The sequence below is a fragment of the Trachurus japonicus genome, chromosome 1 (assembly GCF_045865225.1).
Source record: "Trachurus japonicus isolate A0001 chromosome 1, Traja_1.0".
In the NCBI taxonomy this organism is placed as follows: domain Eukaryota; kingdom Metazoa; phylum Chordata; class Actinopteri; order Carangiformes; family Carangidae; genus Trachurus; species Trachurus japonicus.
The window spans coordinates 7,737,029-7,756,317 of record NC_140907.1 but is presented as its reverse complement, the minus strand read 5'-3'; the positions used below and the strand labels follow the sequence as shown (position 1 = coordinate 7,756,317).

Sequence of the window (19,289 nt, the reverse complement as noted above, 5' to 3'; positions counted from 1 at the left end):
GATCTTGCTTCAAAGCCACGTTGAATAATGAAATTATGATGATTTAAACACCGCATATAAATTAAAGTAATTCTTCTGAGAACAGACGCACTTTCTCTTGACATTTCTAACTGGTTGGCGCAGTGCTCTCAGTAGGCCGGCTCTTACAGCGCTGCCCATTACAACCGGCAACAGATGCAAAGCCCCTGGGAGTTATGGTTTATGTCCTCCCACAGGGAATCGGCTCAATCATCTCATTAAATGGGGCAGTATCCATGTGTGAAATTTCATCTGGGGACTACGTCCATACGCTGTGGTATTGGGTAAACAGAGCCCAGGCAATCTAGAGTATCTGCCCATGTATAACAGAAAACAAATTGGTGGAGAAGAGGTAAGAGAAGAGGATGAGAGGGGAGCAGAAGAGAACTGGAAAAAAAATAAAATTGCATTGCAATGACAGAGTAACCACCGTGCTGATCATGTGTGTTGCCGATGGCTATTGTTACAATTAGCAGTAAAACTGAGGTTTCATCATTTGTCTTTCTTTATCCACTGCTTAGAGTCGATATACTTTATTAAATAAGCACTGTAATTCATGAGAGTACCACTACTCTGAGTGATTTTAAATGCAAAAGGGTGGAATAACAAATGGCTCTGTCAGTCACTGAGCAGTGGAATTCTGCATGTCTGTGGAGCAGAGAGCACACCACCAGTAAAGTGACCAGTTCATGACATTGGAAACTATTAGATAAAATATCCATATATCCATAATATCTATGAACTAGCTTATACTAGCATATATTTATTTTTTGTTGTTGAATATGTAAGTGAATCATAACAGAACATTACAGAATAATTGCAATTCTTAATAATTCTTAAAAATTATCAATAATGATTGATTGATTGTTTCTGCATTTTGTGATCTTAGAATATTTCTTTTCACTCATCAAACATAAATGACACTTGCAGGTCACTTTTAATTTTGTTTGAACTTGAAAAGCTGATTTTTTTCCCCATAAGCTACTTTGCTAATTTTAATGACACAGTTCATCTTACAGCTTATTACTAAGAGTAGACCTAATTCAATTTACTGTGGCTACTTAGGGGATGACAGCAGTGTGCAGAATGACAGGGGCTTTTATTTTGGCTTTAAGTCACTCAGTTGAAAAACCTTCAGTCATCACATTGTGTTGAGGGCTTTGGTTGATTTAAACTTTGAGGGACAACCTAGGAGATTTAAAGGGGACATATTATGGAAATATCACTTTTTGAAGGCTCTTTAACATATATTTAGGTGTTTGTCTTGCCTTCCGGCCCCCAAATTGTGAGAATCGACAATAAAAATCTGTAATGTTCAGGCTCCCTATACAGTAGGTTGAAATCCATGGTTGTACAAGCTGTTCCCTCAGATGTCTTTCAGTGATGTAACTAGGATTCCAATTTTCATAGTACCACCTCTACCTGGTACCAGTAGAAGGGGCGGGGCAAGCAGTGGTTCATTTGCATTTAAAGGGACAGGCTCTGAAACCAGCTGTTCTGAACAGGGCTGTTTTGAGAGGATGAAAAGAGCTGTGATGTTTGATCCTTGGGGGATTTTGACCAAAGCATGTCACAGACATGTCTTTAAGACACCTGGGAACTACTTTAATTTGTGGAAAGGGAGCATAGTATGTCTCCTTTAAGGATCCCAGTCTGTGTCCTTTGGCTTGCAGAAATGTGGTTCTGATCAATAAAATCCCATACTGTACATTCTCAAAACTTTGCAAGAAGCCATTAAAGTGGTATAGGGATTAATAGGTTGATGTAAATGTGATTTGTGAAAAATGAAATGTAGAATACGCCTGAACATTTAATTCAGCAAGGAGGCATGATGGGAAATGAAGGACAGGAGTGAGGGATGTGACAATAACCTACCTGTTGTAGAGGAGGATGTCTGGAACCCACACCAGGTTAGAGGGGAAGCGGAGGTTCTGGACTCCGGGGTAGTTCTCTGGGTTCCATGAGAGGTAAATATCTGTCCAGTACTAACAGAAACAATGGACAGAGAGTCAATTAAAGAAAAAGGAATAATAATATAAAAAAATGTGATGAGCAGATGCACATGAGGATAAAATACAGGATTATTATAGAGTGAGAGAAAAGGAGGCAATTTTCAAATTTAAGCTTCCTTTGCTCTCGTCTGCTTTTTGGCCGCGCAAACTAATTTGTTGCTGCTGTTGTTGTTGTTGTTAATGTTGTGTTTGTGCAATGCAGCACATTAGCAACCTTCACAGCTCTGCGAGACGTGTTTTACAACTTAAACAGCGTCTCTGCTATGACACGCACGCTGCATACATAATCTATGCATCATAGCGTCTTTCCTTAAAATACATCCTGGCACATAATAGTAACGAGAAACAAAATGTGTCAGAGCCATCTTTATAGGGCCGTGGGGAGAGCTCTGAGGTTGATCATAATTTTATGATCGCCCTTAAACTATGTGAAATCTTAAATTGGCCTTTCACACAGGCTCATTTCCCAACCACCACTGGCTCTTCCACTTTGTCTCCAGCTCCGATAATGAAGCTTGGCAGTGACACCTTGGCAAGCCAACAGTTGTTGGCTCTGACCCCTGCACTCCCATTAGAGCCTGGGCCCATATTCAGCAAAGGGCTAACTGAGCCCGCCATCAAAGTGTTTAAAAGGACAAAGATAGAGTGTGTGTTGTGTGTCGCCTCTGTGCCTCTTTTCATGACTTACAATGAGGAGAAAAAGATGATGTGTGATCTCTGGAATGGTATAGAAATGTGTGTCTGGCATGTAACTACACTCCTGTGTGTACACTGATGTGTGTAGTATATGTATAGAAGCTACTATATATATATAGATGGAGGCGCTCAGATGTTGTAGCCAGAGGGAACATTCCCTATGGAGCAAACACAGTCCCCTTACTAATGTGGCCACAGTACATTGGGCACATCCATTTGTGCGTATGTGCGTCGGTGTGTGTGTGTGTGGACGTAACTTATGTGTGTAATGTGTCTGCGAGGTCGAGCTCCTGGGATTGTTTTACGCATGTGTATGTGCGCATGTTGTTACAGCTCTGTCTGTGCATATGTGACTCTGTCTCCTGCTTTCACAGTCGACACACACACACAAAAAAAATCATACTCTTCTTCAAAGAAATCCATCTGAAGAGCTCCATGCTGACATATGTCTCCACTCGCGCAGCTAATGACTTAATCACTACACTTGTTATCTGTTGGGCCTTGGCGGTTTGGTGCTATAGAGCCTTCTTTTCATGTTTGCTGGCTGGGGAAGCACAACTAACAGCCAACGGAACAAATCACAGCTCAGTAACTTTGACAGGAACAGATGAGGAGGACACTGGGCTACGTAAGGTAACAGCTGTCTAAGAATAGGTTTGGGGTTACATAACAGAAATTTAAGCAAGTGTCACTAATTTGAGACAACTAGGTTCTTATTGAAAGAGTGTGAAATTCATTGTCTGAAAGTCAGGCGACGGCTCATCCTTGTCTATATATACAGCACACTGCTATGTAAACGTAACTGCTAACATAATTATATTTAGCAAATGGTTTTGGATCAATTTTTGTCATTTATGAGCTTCTGTGCGTGAGTAGCCAATGTTATCTGGCCGTCTGCGTTGTGTTTCGATACAGACTGCTTGAACCCTGGTCTCCCGACCAAACTGTTTTGCCAAGAAGTCAATGACCACTTGGCAGTCTGGTTTGCATGTCCTTTATGGGTGAGTGAGTGCACCCGGACCCTCCATTACACTCACCCCGCTGAACTCACTCCACCCTGGGCATCCGGGTCACAGCACCACTGTAGCCAATGTTATCTGGCCCTCTGTGTTGTGTTGTGTTTCGGTATGGACTGAACCCTGGTCTAACGCACGGCAGGCGACTAGGGCTGTCCCGATTATCACTTTTTTTTGATAATCGAAGCTTCGCGGATCAAAATCGAAGCTTTGACGGCCGGGGGGTACGCAACCGTAACGGGGGGCGGCGGCGACCGTAACGTCTGACCGGGGCGGGGGGGGGGGGGGGGATGCGCGTTCGTAGCGGATAATGACAGTAATGGCAAACAAACACTGCATATCTCCAAAATCAGGCAGGTTTCCAGAATGCCAAGTAGCCTACTCATTTTAATGTAACAATTGCCGGGTGTCAAAAAGGAAGAAAGGGAAAAAAAATCGATCATGGCAACGAACAAAGCTTCGAAGCTTCGGTTTTTTTGGGTCAGCCCTACAGGCGACGTTTTGCCAAGAGGTCAATGACCGCTTAGCAGTCGGGTTTGCACGTCCTTCACGGGTGAGTGAGTGCACCCGGACCCTCCATTACACGTGCACCCTCCTCCCAGCAAACTTAGCACCCTCCGTAGCAAGAACCACCAGAGCACTACTACAAATTACAGGGATAACTAGATGATGAAGTCCTCTTCATTCATTACTCACAGTAAAAGGGCTTTCTTCATGCAACTTACATTTGGATTCTAAACATAACCTCTCTATGAGCCATGCTTAGTTTTGTATTTTTGGATACATCTGTCTCAGAGGTTTCTGCCGTTACCCGTGGAGGTGACTGAAGTATTATTTTGGGAGCTCACAGCAAAGATGGAATATATCTAACTTTCCAGGAAGTAGTTTCCCCGATACACTGTATAACCCTGCAGACCTCACTGTGTCTTCAGAGGAAAGTTGTTTCAGTCAAAAACTGTTAAAAAGCGTGACATGGTTATCATGACAAAGCACCGTTTCTAGAGATACATTTTACTTTGCTATTTATTTATTTATTCCGTTCAGCTGGAGGCAGCAGTATCTAAGGCAGAGATCATAAAACCCAGGTGGAATTAATCTTTTTTGTTGATTTAAGTGATAATAATAATGATACGTAATAAGCCATACAAGCTGGCTGTTGAGGAGGACACTAAGGTAATACTCAGTTCTTAGGAAATCTAATCCTCACAGTTAGAAACCAAATAAAATCCTATCCATTGGGATGTGGGACATTCATTGCCTGATAAACCTGTAATCCTAAAATCCCCCTCGATGCAGCGGAGGTGAATCTGGCCCTTCTCTGTCTGACTCTCCCGGGGCTAGTTAATGTACTTCACAGGTCTCCTTCAAAAATCTGCTGCATCTGCAAAGCCTCCTTAAGCCATTACACCACCACAGTGGATGCCGGTATTAAAGAGATGGCTTCCTGAATAATTGATTCATTCATAACTTGTAAGCCACTCGTCATCAGCCAACTCAACCTGGCTGAGCGTGGGCTGTGACATCCTTAATGGGCCACTCTGACTGAGGCTGCTATGGTAATGAGGCTGTTATACCTACTGGCTGACCCAATAACATTTTTCTCAAGCTACTGAGCATTGTAATGCACATTTCTTGTACCGTTACCTTACACTCAACTCTTTTTAATGAGGTAGATGTTCTGTTCCTGAGCTAAGTAGCTTAGTTCCACATACTTAGATCGCAGGACGTGGATGCTGTTAGGAATCTGATGACTGAACACTAAACCTTTATTCCCCAAACATTTCCCAGGCTTAGCTTAGCATTCAACAAGCACTGGATCTATCTACTTAAAGGTCCAGTGTGTAATATTTGTCAAGGTTTATTGGCAAAATCTGGATATACTACCAATGAATATATTTGTAAAAGTATATTATCGCTATAAAATAAAATCTGTTTTGTTTTCATAGCCTTATAATTCTATTTCATACAGTATATACTGTACATAGCAAGGGTCTTGCTTAGAGAGTGTTGCCATCTTGTGCCACCATGTTTGTACGGAATTCAAAATCCAATCAACCAGAGAGCACTTTTCAAGAGTTTCATTCAGATTCAGATTCAGATTCAGATTCAGATTCATAATTTATTGTCCCCGAGGGGAAATTCATTTTCACAGTTCTGTTCCAGACAAAAACACCAACACATGTGCAACACCAGAAAAATAATACATACATATATATACAATATAAACAAAAAACCATGACGTCTACCGCCTGCTGTTTAGAGCTGTAATGGCAGAGGGGACGAAGCTTTTGCAGAAGCGGGTTGCTCTGCAGGACAGTTGTCTGAACCTACGACCAGAGGGGAGGAGGGTGAAGTATGAGTGTAGTGGGTGGTGGGGGTCATGGGCTATGTGCAGTGATTTGCGGATGGTGGCAGTATTAATGAGGGCTGGCAGACTTGGAGTTGGAAGGCCAATTATTTTTGAGCATTGTGAGTGACTCTGAGAAATTTGTTTTTGTTATTCATGTTCATAAATAAACATTGATTTAATAGATAAATAATAGCATCGGAATGCTAGACGTCACTGTTTCCCCCTCATTTTACACACTGGACCTTTAAGTGGTATAAAATGGGTTTTTGTTAGAGCCATACAGGTGCTCCTCAGCTAGCATGATGTTCCTTTCCTCACCCCATACGTGCTGCACCAGATGTGTAACGCTTGAGAAAAGCAAACATGTCATTTATAGTAGGGTGACCAAACGCCCTCTCTTGCCCGGACTTGCCAGTAATTCCTAAATATGTCCAGTTTTCATTGTTTTTCATGGGACCATTAAGCATGTACTTAAGTTGATTCTTTGCCGTTACAATGGTATTTTATTGTGTGTGAGCAAACGTTCACCTGGTAGATCGTGTACAATGAAGTCTGAGTTTTAACTGCAGCACAGGTTCAAGAGCAGCCCGACTTTTCTTATTGGTTGATGTTCGAATACAATAGTGTTTCTATCATTATTTCATTCCAGAGGGCTTCTTTGTACCATTAATAACCCCTGAGAAGCCTATTTGATTTTTTGTCTAGAGGGATATTATTTTAAAGTATCCAAAAAGAGGATGCATATATTCTATATATATGAGGTATCTTGGTGTAAATTTAATCATTTAATTATCTTGAGGTGGAGTCGAGTGTCCTCTTTTTTGGGAATCAAAATATGGTTGCCCTACTTATAGTAATAAATGTAACGGCTTAAAGGGAAAGAAAAAAACATGAAGGTAGTTGTCTTGTTGATATTGTTTCATTCCTATTCCTATCAGACGATAATGTTAATGATGACAATAAATGTTACTGCACGCTATTAATATTATGCTATTATTAACTATTACAAAATCCTAACTAATCTTTAAGTTTACTTTTTGACATGACCTGATGTCGCTGCCTTTGTCATGGTAAAAAAAAGAAAAACACGTGCATGCACTGAAGCTGTTCTGACACTGGCTAACCCCAGTCTCAGGCTTGTATTTCACATTTTGTCACATGAGGCCCTGGAGATTCATTGAGATGTATTAACTTCACAAAAGGTTTTAAATTGCAGCTGTAAATTGTGCCTGGCTCCCGGCCTTCAAAAGCAGTCAGGTGTGAACACCTTTTGAAAAATAGGGATGGCAGAGCCCACAGGACACAAACATCACACACAAAACACATTCCAAAAATATACCAAATGACAATTATCACACAATGATCACACGAAAAGTGCTCGGAGGAGACGTACCAGCTGCAGCCAGGCATTCGTGATCAACACTTGGTTCTTTTCATCCTGGGAGGGAAACAACAGGAAAGAGAAAACAATCAGCAGCCAGTAGACAGGGCTTTGGAAAGGAAAAATCTGCAGGGTGAGATAAAGTAATAAAATAATAGTAAGCATGAGGTAAGATTATCAGTAATGAAGACGAACTGCACAGCAGACGACTTGGAGCTGGCATGATCTCTGAATCACAATAACGCACTTCATATTCTCTCCCTTTTCATACATTTATTGTAATTCAAGGCAGCAGAGTTCATGTTTGCCATTTTAAACAAAAAAACATAAACAATACAATGATGATAAAACACAAAAAAGGTCAAACAGCAATTTGTGCAGGAATCAGACAGTGACACTGAGCAGAGAGGAACGAGCTCTTCAAGGAAAAGGGATGAGTTTACAGTAATTTTATATCAGCATCAGGAAAACAGAAATCTGCAGTGGCCATGGTTGCATTTTATATTTTCTACCAGGGCTGGCTCTTTAGTCAGAAGGTACAGAGCGAAAAAAGTGGGAGCAGAGAGAGAGAAGGATGGAAAAAAAAGTCAACACAGGCTGAGATAGATCAAGAAAAAAGATTGAAAGAGGACAGAAGCAGAGACACAAAGACCAAAAGTTATGAGAGGTTGGAATAAATGTCTGACTGTGTTTTCCAGAATCCCACATGACAGTGACAGGTTTTGCTTCCTTGTTGCCTCACTCACACCCCTGAAAAACTGTGTAAAACCACTCGACAATGATGGCGAGTCACAGCGGCATCTCCTATTCTGTGACTTATCACGTTATCTTCCATCCGTGACTGCTGCTGGAATAAAAGCGCCAGCTCAACCCTATGAAAACTTTTTCTTTTTAATGTTACTATGGTCGTATCATGAAATCAGTTTGTCCATGTTATTTTTTTTTCTTATTCCCATCCCAAGAGACCTAATCCACTGTGTAGTTTTCTATCTTATCACAAAGTTTGACTGTCTGCTCACTCGCTTCATGCCGCTTGTTTCGCTCCCAGGACAAATTTGACTTGTTCGACATCCACAGATAGTGTGTGTGTGTGTGTGTGTGTGTGTGTGTGTGTGTGTGAGTGAGAGTCTTTGATTTTGAATTTAGCTGTGCACAAGCTAGTTTAATTACTGAGGCAAATGACTGTTTCAGGAAGCTCTAAAGCACGCAGAATCACAAGAATGATTCATTTAAAGGCCTTTGAAGAGAAAATGTGTTGCACTGAATTACATTATGAAGCACAAGAGTTTCTTAGCAATTGTACAAAATACATAAATACAGCAAGTGTTACGAGGATCATGTCATCTCTTTTATCCAGACACCCAGATAGAGAGAACTGATCTCTTCTTTAAAGGAGCCTGCTCTGGAAATAAAGGAAATAAATGTACCCCCGACATTTTTTTTAATGTTTAAAGAGTGATCATGAGTAAACTTTGGGAAACTTGTTGACCTTTACTGCATTATACTGAGGGATATTTCATATTTTTTCTCCTCACTGACATAAATGGGGTGGACACATGTAAAGCATAAGCTTGGAATATATTTCAGCAAATAACTAACCATAGTTTTGAACTGTCGCCAACTATTAGTCAGATATATCTGTGTAAATATGTATTATGTAAGTTTTGTAGAAGCATTTATTTTATTGTGCTACTTCTACTGATCCTCATTGTTTTAATCCAGTAGTTTATTCTAAACTAACTAAACTAAACCTCTGAAAGACTAGAAGCAATAACTGTATTATCTCTTTTTACTTTGATGTTTAACTTTAAGGAAAGGAGTTGTTCATACAATGTGTTTTTTATATATGATCAGCATTAAAAATGTGTGATATTTATCTGAAGTTAAAGACACCCTTATAAAAAGACAAAGATTTTGTTTGCATTTTCTAACTCTCTCCCTTCTCGAAAAAGTCGAGTTTATATTCCTGAACTGTGGCGGATAAAAGTACCTAAGGTGTTTTGTCATTTTTGTTAGGTAATTCCATTTTAATTCCACTATTCATTTCGCAGGCAGTTACACTTTATTTTTCAAAATAATATTTCAATGAACATTAAAAAGCTAATAAAATGCAGTGCAACGTGTAGAAAGATGGTGGTTTCCAACATTCTGGCTAGTGACCACAGCAGCAGTGCACTGATGCTTTATCACATTGTAGATTTGTTAACAGCTCCACTACAGGAACATTTCCCCTCTACACTTATCAGATGGTTTCATTTAATTTAATACTTCAGGCACTAAGAGGTCTGCCTTTGTAATCGCAATTTGTTGGCGCGTTATTGCCACCAGCTGTCAATCGGTGGAACAGGGTGAAATTCTCTCATCACCCACTCGTATACGATGCACACAAAGCAGGAACCAACTTAATATCATAAAATATGATAAATTAGGTGCTGGTTTTAAAACCTGAGAGCTTCAGGCATCGTCACATCATCATCACTTCACACCAGGATCAGACTACACCAATTCAGACCGATTTCCACACCATTTTGTTGTGGCCGCAACATTTCCACCGTCGGGCCTGATTATAGGCCTACATCGGGAATGACAAATGGAGGTGTAGTGTAACATACAGTAACTGACAAACAGGGATTTTGCTACAACAGCATGCATCTAGCATGTTAGAAGTTTGTGCATTTCTTCACCAAGTCTGACAACTCCTACGATGTGAACCTTGACCTTAACCAATAGGATGACAGAGCGCTCTGACGCATTGTTTACACACAGTGAAGGTAGGTTAGCTCGCTTCATGTGTGCAATGTAATGGTTACATACCTCAAGTTCTCTCTGAAGGACAGACTGTCCTGTCCTCTTTACCAGACCCAGGAACAACCTTTTTTTTCAGTCTTTTCTTTTTCGTGTCTGAGTTAAAGACCGCTAGCATCACACACAGTGCTGCAGTAGCCACGATTCTTGCCACCAAAGACGTTTTAGAAACAAGACGCCCCACAACAAGTCACTTTCCTGTATCTATGTCATGTGTGTTTCACCACTACTCCGCCCCTTTAGGAGACCAGCAGCAGCAGCAGCAGCAGATCCTGAGTCTATAGACTGCAATGAGAGTGAACGTGAGCACAGATTATTGATTCTTTCACCCCATTGTCACTGAAGTAAATGTTGGACTCATTTTTCACAAGTCACGTCTCTTCTGAACATTTTGATACAAAAAAACAAAAAAGTCAGGAGAAAATGAACTTTGTCCAAGGCCTGTCTCTGTCTCATCCACACACTCTCGCGAGATTTGCCACAGATCTCCTAGGCCAGTGGTTCTCAAACTTTTTTACATCAATTGACACAAATTAGACCACCCTAAGTTTAAGTAAACACCAGAAATACACAAATATTTGTTCTGAGAATGAAGAACATTACTTTTTTAGTCAATGTACGTTCAAATTAGGGCCAATAGCGTGAATCTTCGGAAATATTGTAAAATTTTTGGAAAAAGTGGTAAGATTTAAAAGAAAAAAAAAAAATTCTAGAGAAAAGTGAAAAAATTTCCAAAAGAGGGGAAAAATTTCTCCCCAAAAAAGTTTTTAAAAAAGTTAATATTTCTTAAAAAAAAAAAAAAAAGTTAATAATTCTGGAAAAAAGTGGTGAAATTTCAAGAAAAAGTTGAGGACCCCATTGAAGCCTCTCAAGGACCCCACATTGAGAACCATTGCCAACTAACATTTGCTAAAGCCTGCACTAACTAATTTTCATAATAGCTCACTTTCCTCTACCGACAGCTTTTATAAATTCACACACACGTTCACAACACAAGGTGAGGGGGCAGTGTGTACCATTTCATATCATTGGTGCAGCTTGTAATGATCCATCTTGTTATAGTAGAGTATCTTTGTTGCTACGCCTCCCCAATGACCTATGAACTCGTGTAGGGTCATGGACCAGGAATGGTTGGGGTGATACTTGTAGTGTTGCCAGTCTTTCAACCAAGACACGGCAAGAATTTATACCACTGTGATGGTTATTTGTAACATGGTGACCATCGTGAAAGACAAAAAATTGTGTAGTCTGAACCCATCCTATACTGTACATTAACCTACTATATTGTTTATTTTCCCGTTAAGAAAATGTTCTATCTCTTGTGCTCTCTCTCTGTCTTCTGCCACAGTCATGAAAGGGGATCAATCAAAGTGGGTAAACTATCTACACTAGGGTTTGTTATCACCACAAGTTAAATACCCTCTAAAGTGAATATGAATTGCCTACTTATCATATCTTTTTAAGATACTCTGCAAAATGCCCTTGAACAGAAACTACTTTTATATAAGTAACTCCTATCATACATCAAATTAATTAACTTTCCATATCATTACTATGCAGAGTTATGAGGAACTTTGGATAGTGCTGAAACTCTGTCATCAGTGACAAGCAAAGCAAACTCACTGCTCTTACTTCTTGTAGTGAAAATCGACACAATCGTGGCTCCTCTTTCATCCCCGCCTCCTCACCTCCTCCCTGACTCCCTCCGCGATCCAATCTTATCTCCACCTGTCCTTTTCCATCCTCCCCTCTCCTAAACCTCCTCTCTCTGCTGCTGAAAAAAAGCAGGTTTTCCATTGTGAGCTTCACAAAGCAACGTTTTTCTGGTGCTCGATCTAGCGCGCCGTCGTGGAGATTTGGCTTAGCTTTGAGGTTGCTGTGTTTTTTTTTTCACTCTGTTTTGTTCCTGACCTCTCTTTTGTGGTGTTTTATGGGATTTTGCTCAGCTGCAATGGGCAGTATCTGACCTGTCACATACACTATAAACACTCTAATCTCCTCATAAATCTGCCCTGATTGGTTTTAGACAGACTGACAAGGGATTGATGGACACTTGCATTCAGTGAAAGCTCCTCAACTGTTTTTTAATGCACGCCTCTGACATCATTTGGCCAAGGATGACTCACGGCACCATTTTTCTCACATGTACAGTACAATATATTGCATTTGCTATTGCGTTTTATCAACAATCGGACAATCGGATAGTCTCCTATAGCTTTTTCTTTTTCTTTCAATCTAGATCAAAGGATCAGTGTTTCAAGACATATAGTGAATCAACAAACAGTAAAGAGGAGAAATTCTGAAAACATGAATGTCCTCTGTTGTACTTCCCACACGTGGGTTCACTGTTAATTTTCACCAGCCTGCTGAAAAACACATTGTTAACATCATTAACATTTGCGATGTAAAGGATAAATATGATGCTCTCTTGTGTTCCAACAGATCTGAGTGAAGGAGGACACAAGAACACAATGAGAAGCTTCTCTCCACTTCAACTCTGCATGTTCAAGGTCAGATAAAAACCAGTTTGAACATAAGCAAAGAACTGTAAGCGACCTTGTGCAAGCCAGCATCTGAATGTGTTTGGCCATGTGAACCTTCATCCGGACACTATCATCACCATGCCAACAGTGTTACTGTCATTTCACTTTATGTGAGTGACCTTGGCAGATTTAAATGAAATATCCAGGTCGAGTTGAGCTGGAGAACAGTGAACATAGTGCAGCTGAGGATTTAGAAATCTTGACTGGAGACCAAAACCAGACTTACAGTGGCAGGCAAAAGTTTGGGCACCCCTGATCAAAATGTATGTTAATGTGACCAGTTCAGCAAGTGGGAGATGAAATTATCTCCAAAAGGCATAACATTCGTGTGGCAAATGTTTGGGCACCCTACAGTAGTAGCCCCCCCCCCTTTGGAAACTAGTAAATAATATTGTCTGATAACTTGGTCAAAGTTATCTACAGTAAGAGCTCAAGTCTCCTGAGTTTCCCATTCTTTTGCAGGCTGCTGCTTTGTTTCCCCTTTTCACTCTGAAGCTGTAGAAAACAAAATAATACACTGATATTGTTTACAATATTGCAAAAGAGTGTTTCATGTTTAACTTTATGCCTTTTTTTTATAAAAGTATATTTTTTGGCTTTTATGCCTTTATTTGATAGCCATAGTAGAGATAGACAGGAAAGGGGGAGGCAGAGAGAGGGGGAATGACATGCAGGAAGGGTCTGCCCGACGCGGGATTCGAACCGGGGACGCCTGCGTTGAGGACTGTAGCCTCTACAGGGGGCGGCCACCTTAACCACTGCGCCGCGCACCGCCCGCTGTTCACATTAACCAGGGGTGCCCAAACTTTTGCATGCCACTGTAATTGAAAGTGAATCTTGGTTGACAACTCCATACGAATGCTAAAATTAACTTGTGTGTATGTATAACGTTTCATAAAATGAAAATACTCAACCAAAGTCATAACTTGAATCCTGCCAAGTGAAGTAACATATTATATCCCACCACTGTATGAACACTGCTGCTTTCTTTTTGTCAGCTACATTAGGTGCAGGGTGGTTCCTCATGCTGACTGGTGACCAGTCCTGTCAGTCTGTGTGTGTGTGTGTCATTATTCATGGTCCTGTCCCACTTGTCCTGGTCAGAGAGTTACCTCTTAGCAGATGGACGAATCAAAGGCCACAACCAGCTTTACATTATTTACTGCCCAGTAACAATTAATTCAAAAGGTCTTACCAGTTTATCCATTATATATGGAGTCAGCTGCGAGTGTAGTTAACAACAAAATATGACTAACACACACACAGTATATAGAACATGCCTGTATTCAACAACATTCACAAATGAATGTTTGCTTATGGTCTCTAAAGATTTATGGCTGATTAATGAGGTTGCTTCTAAACAATTCTTAAACCATTAACTCATTAACTCAACCATTAACATGAACGACTATTTAATCTCCAAACACCTTTTGTTACTTATTAAGATTACAAATTAAAGTCGTCTTGGTCATTTCCTATTCCAAGGCCTCCATACAGTATGTTCTCTTTGGAGACACCTGAACCTCCTGACTCTGAGATTTTCAGGCTCAAAGAATACATTAAAGTGTTGTTTCATATGTACTGTAGGAGACTTCCATTTATTAATAATAGAATGGGAATCCTATGTTGCAGGCCGGCGTGCAGCTCTTAACCACCATGTAGTTATCAGGAGGAGACGTACACGTCTTGTGACAGGGCTGGCTCAGGGATGTGACGGGGTGTCGGCTTGGGTTTTTTGGATGAGCGCTCTGGCTATGTGGTGGGGCTAACAGGCAAGAGGTTATGTGTGGGTTTGTGTGAGGGTAGGTGCATGAGATAGGGAGCAGGAGGAAACACACGACAAAGCACGGTGGCAAACTCTGAAGGAACCAAAAAGAAAATGAGATGTGACAGAAACTTTACCCAAACCACAGAAGTGTCGATTTAAGAGCCTTCGGTTTAAAAAGAGTGACGAAACGACTGAGACTGTAGTTGCATTGAGCTAAATGGGTTGAGTGTGTGTGTGTGTGTGTGTGTGTGTGTGTGTGTGTGTGTGTGTGTGTGTGTTGTCCCGTTATGTTTTTGTGTTTGTGGGAATAAAATGTAGGACATACAGATAAGGACTGATGAAGGTCTGAATGAAGATTATGTCTTAAGAAACCATGTTATGCATGAAAGAAGAATACACAGATCTTGTGTTTGGGTTGAAGAGTGGAAAGTGTTTAAAGAATACTATTATTCATCTTCATAACTGTTTTAAAGGGATAGTTCAACATTTTGGCAAATTGGCCCATTGCCATTATCCTTATAGTCATAGCAGTCGTTAGTCAATCGTTACCTTTAATTGTTGGTTCAAGCTCTTTTTAGAACGGCGGAGCAGAGCCGTTAGCTGCTCAGAGCTACGCTACGGAGGCTAATGAGATTTCTTGGTTTCCCTCATCAAACTCATCAAATACACAATCCAACAACTCCAAAATGCTTTTGTGGACAAGTTGTGACCTGCACATTCACCACGCTATGAGATAATAATGGAACGTTACGAGTTGTTTTCGAGGCAAATGCAGAGACTGCTTGATAAAAAACTGCCCCTGACAGGAACGCGCATCAGTGGTTTTGCACGAATTTACCTCTAAAACAACTCCATCTCGTAACGTTCCGTTATTATCTCATAGCGTGGTGAATGTGCAGGTCACAACTTGTCCACAAAAGCGTTTTGGAGTTGTTGGATTGTGTATTTGATGAGTTTGATGAGGGAAACCAAGAAATCCCATTAGCCTCCGTAGAGTAGCTCTGAGCAGCTTGTGGCTCTGCTCCGCCGTTCTAAAAACAGCTTACACCGACAATTAAAGGTGACAAACCTACTCCTAAAACTATAGGGATTATGGCAATGGGCCAATTTGCCAAAGTGTTGAACTATCCCTTTAAACATAAGGCTACAGGTAGTTAGTTTATAGCTTGACATAAAGACTGGGAACATCAAGTTGGCTCTATGCACAGGTTAAGACAATTTGCTCCTACAAGTAAAGCTCAATAACATACAGCTGATAAATTACAATAAACTCTGCTCAATTATAAGGAATTCAAGGTTAAGAAACGTAAAGTCTGCAGTGGACCAGCTGTGGCAAAGGATATTAAACCGAGGGCCATCGGGGCAGACTCTGTGGGAAATCTGCTTCAAAGATGTGCTGCTTCATGAATCAACAGAGGTGTTTGTCTCCTTCAACTGGATCATTGGTTTGGCAAATTTCCAAACCAGTTTTGTTCCTTTTAAAACCTGATTTCAGCTATTTTAGCTTTCAGAAACAAACATACAAGGCAATACAAAGAGAAGCAAGGCTAGAAACAAAACAAAATAGGATTCATGAAAAATATGGTCTTAATTTTATCAAATAAAAACAAAATACACATTTCCCTTACATCTAAAAACGTGGTCCAGTCCAGAGTTTGTAATTAATGAACTGTCTCAGAAAAAGACCTGTCATTTTGGAAGCATTAAAATTCAACCTCTCCAATAAGGCTTTGAAACCACATATACTGTTTTGATCCACTATACATTTGGGCACCAAGATGTTGGGATGAAATGCATCATGTGAGTGAAAACTGTAGGATGTGGAAGTGTGTCAATTTTGGTACCAGCTCAAGTCGACTCGCCGTTTTTGCGTTTCTATTAAAGTACCTGGAATCTGGTACCTTGTACTACTTTTCTAGTACCTCCGCTGAGGTTCCAAAACGGGTAAAGAAGGTACTAAAAGGAGACGTACCGACCACTGACTGGACGATGCAAGAATATCCTGCACGGCTAAAAGCTGTTTTAATTCCCACTGTGCTGTTAATATGTCACTTTATTAAGTTTTCATATTTTTCCAGACAAGAAAGTAACTGTTTACTGTAGATGTGCAACTTGGTCAGTTTATCCAAATAACATCTTTTTGGAAATTTGACTAAGCAGCATCACTATGAAGACCAGCTACTCTAAAGGCGATACTACTGTATCCTGTATAATTGAAACAACCTCCAGAGTAGTACTTTGTACCAAAGTTGAGTTGAGTCGAGTCAAGCTGGTACCATGTGGAAATACAGCATTATTTATACCAAAGCTATACCAAAATTATTTTATATCATAAATATAATTCTGATTTAACCACTCTGTAAAAGTTTTGTTTGTTTTTAAGACTAAAAATGATGGCAGGATATCACAGGAAATCAAACACATTTAAACTGAAGAAATGTATGTTAAGACTTCTCTGTCCTACATCTGATAACTGTTCCTTTAAAGACTTGATTATACATTTACTGTAAAAGCTCCTAACAGTATAGGAAGTACATCTCAAAGACTTTATATTTTATTTTGTTTTGTTTTATTAAAAGAAAAAAGAAAGAAAAGAAAAGCATGTTGAGAGAAGAAGAAGGAAAATGGTGGAAGAGAAAGTCAGTTCAGATGACGATGGATGAGGCCACTCTGCTCCTCTTCCACCTCTTTGGTTTCCTCAGCCCCAGAGAGTGGCGGATCCTTGTCCATGTGTAACTTCTGTCTGGTGTGGGGGTCATGTCCTCTTGGGGAGGCAGGTTGCTGCTCCTCTCTGGTGTGGGGGTCATGTCCTCTTGGGGAGGCAGGTTGCTGCTCCTCTCTGGTGTGGGGGTCATGTCTTCTTGGGGAGGCAGGTTGCTGCTCCTCTCTGGTGTGGGGGTCATGTCTTCTTGGGGAGGCAGGTTGCTGCTCCTCTCTGGTGTGGGGGTCAGATGGTTGCTGCTCCTCTCTGGTGTGGGGGTCATGTCTTCTTGGGGAGGCAGGTTGCTGCTCCTCTCTGGTGTGGGGGTCATGTCTTCTTGGGGAGGCAGGTTGCTGCTCCTCTCTGGTGTGGGGGTCATGTCTTCTTGGGGAGGCAGGTTGCTGCTCCTCTCTGGTGTGGGGGTCATGTCTTCTTGGGGAGGCAGGTTGCTGCTCCTCTCTGCCTTGAGCTCTGCAGTCAGCTCATGGTTTAGTGAGAGCTGACTGTTGAGCTGAGCTCTCAGCTCCTCCAGCTCTTTCTTGAGAGCCAGGTTCTCGTCCAATGATTTGTCGAACCCTGGGGTCATCTGTTTTTTGATGGCGTCGATCTCATCCCGCACTTTTGCTGCGAAGAAAGCGTTTTGCATCATCAAATCATCATGAGCCTTCATTGGTCTGTAGAGATGATTCAGCAGGTCTGTGGTGGTGGTTTGGGCTCTCTTGAGGTCTTGGTATGAAGCTTGAAGTTTCTCCAGTTCTTCTTGGAGAGTCGTGACCTTCTGTCTCTTTGCCTCAAACTCTGTGGTGAGCTCAGAGTTGAGGGAGAGCTGAGTGTTGAGCTGAGATTTCAGCTCCTCTGACTCTTTCTTCAGAACCAGGTTCTTGTCCGATGCTTTTCGTTTAGCAAGGCTGATCTCTTGTAACATCCCTTGTCGGAGGGTGTTGTTCTCAGCCCTCAGGTTTTCCTCCAGGAGCAGGTGTTCTTTCATCGTGGCAGCATGAGCCTTCATTTCGTCCTCCAGCTCATGCTGCAGGCTCTCAGCCTGCTGTTTGGCCCTGAGGAGTTCAGCTTCATACTTCTGGGTGTCTTGGTATGAAGCTTCTTGGAGAGCTTTGTTCCTCTCTTTCTCGTCTCCAAGCTCCATACTTAGTTCACAGTTTAGTCTGAGCTGAGTGTCCAGCTGGGTTTTCAGCTGCTGCAGCTCTCCCTGTAGAGCCAGCTTCTGATCAGATGTTTTTTTATGGAAGGCCAAAATCTCATCCCTCAGGTTTTTCTCCACAGGTGGATCACCTTCTGACACCCTGTCAGCACAAGCCTCCATTTGTTTATCGGGATCCCTCGACACCATCGTTGAGACCTCAAACATGTCCCTCAGTTGTCGGACTGTTAGCTCCCGTTTAAGTTCTGAACCAGTATTCGCCATTGCGTTAGTTTTAAGAAAGTTTGAAAACTTAACGACTAAAAATCACACTGTGCGCTCTGAACAGACGTCTGTTTCAGTAATGTGTGTGGAATGAGCTATTGTGTTCTCTTCTATACAAGTACTGCTTCATGATGTCACAACACAAGACATTTTGACTTGAAGCTGAGTGTTCCATTTTGACATCATTTCCTGATGATGTCAAAACAGACATTATACAACAAGTAGTTCCGACCAAGCAATCTGATTGGTCAACAAGAAATTTAGAAGACACCCAAATCAGCATGGCAGCATGCCTGACTCATCACTAAAAATATTACTCCGCCGTGTCATGTGGTTGTATCCATCTCCATGTTAACATGGATTTTTATTTTTTAGAAACATTATTTTACTCATGAAAATGAATCACAAACCTCATCAACCTCCTGTTTAGCTGCCAAAGACATTTTTATAGAACAATTAAATCAACACTTTTTTTTTGCTTATTATTTGTGTTGTGGGCTAAACTGTCTCTGCTAACAGTTACTACTCAGATGACACTATCACGTATTTTTTAAGCCACATGCTGTGAGGCCTTTG

At 41.1% G+C, this 19,289-nt stretch overlaps 1 protein-coding gene across 1 annotated transcript in view; it reads right to left on the bottom strand.

Moving 5' to 3' along the window:
• The window catches only part of LOC146991348 (neuronal acetylcholine receptor subunit alpha-7-like), a 68,204-nt gene that overhangs the window by 29,719 nt on the left and 19,196 nt on the right, over positions 1-19,289 (bottom strand). The window contains exons 3-4 of the mRNA XM_085762279.1: positions 7,486-7,530; positions 1,894-2,003 (exon numbers count right to left, since the gene is read on the bottom strand). Of these exons, the coding sequence (XP_085618405.1) occupies positions 1,894-2,003; positions 7,486-7,530 (155 nt within the window). The remainder of the gene's footprint in view (positions 1-1,893; positions 2,004-7,485; positions 7,531-19,289) is intronic.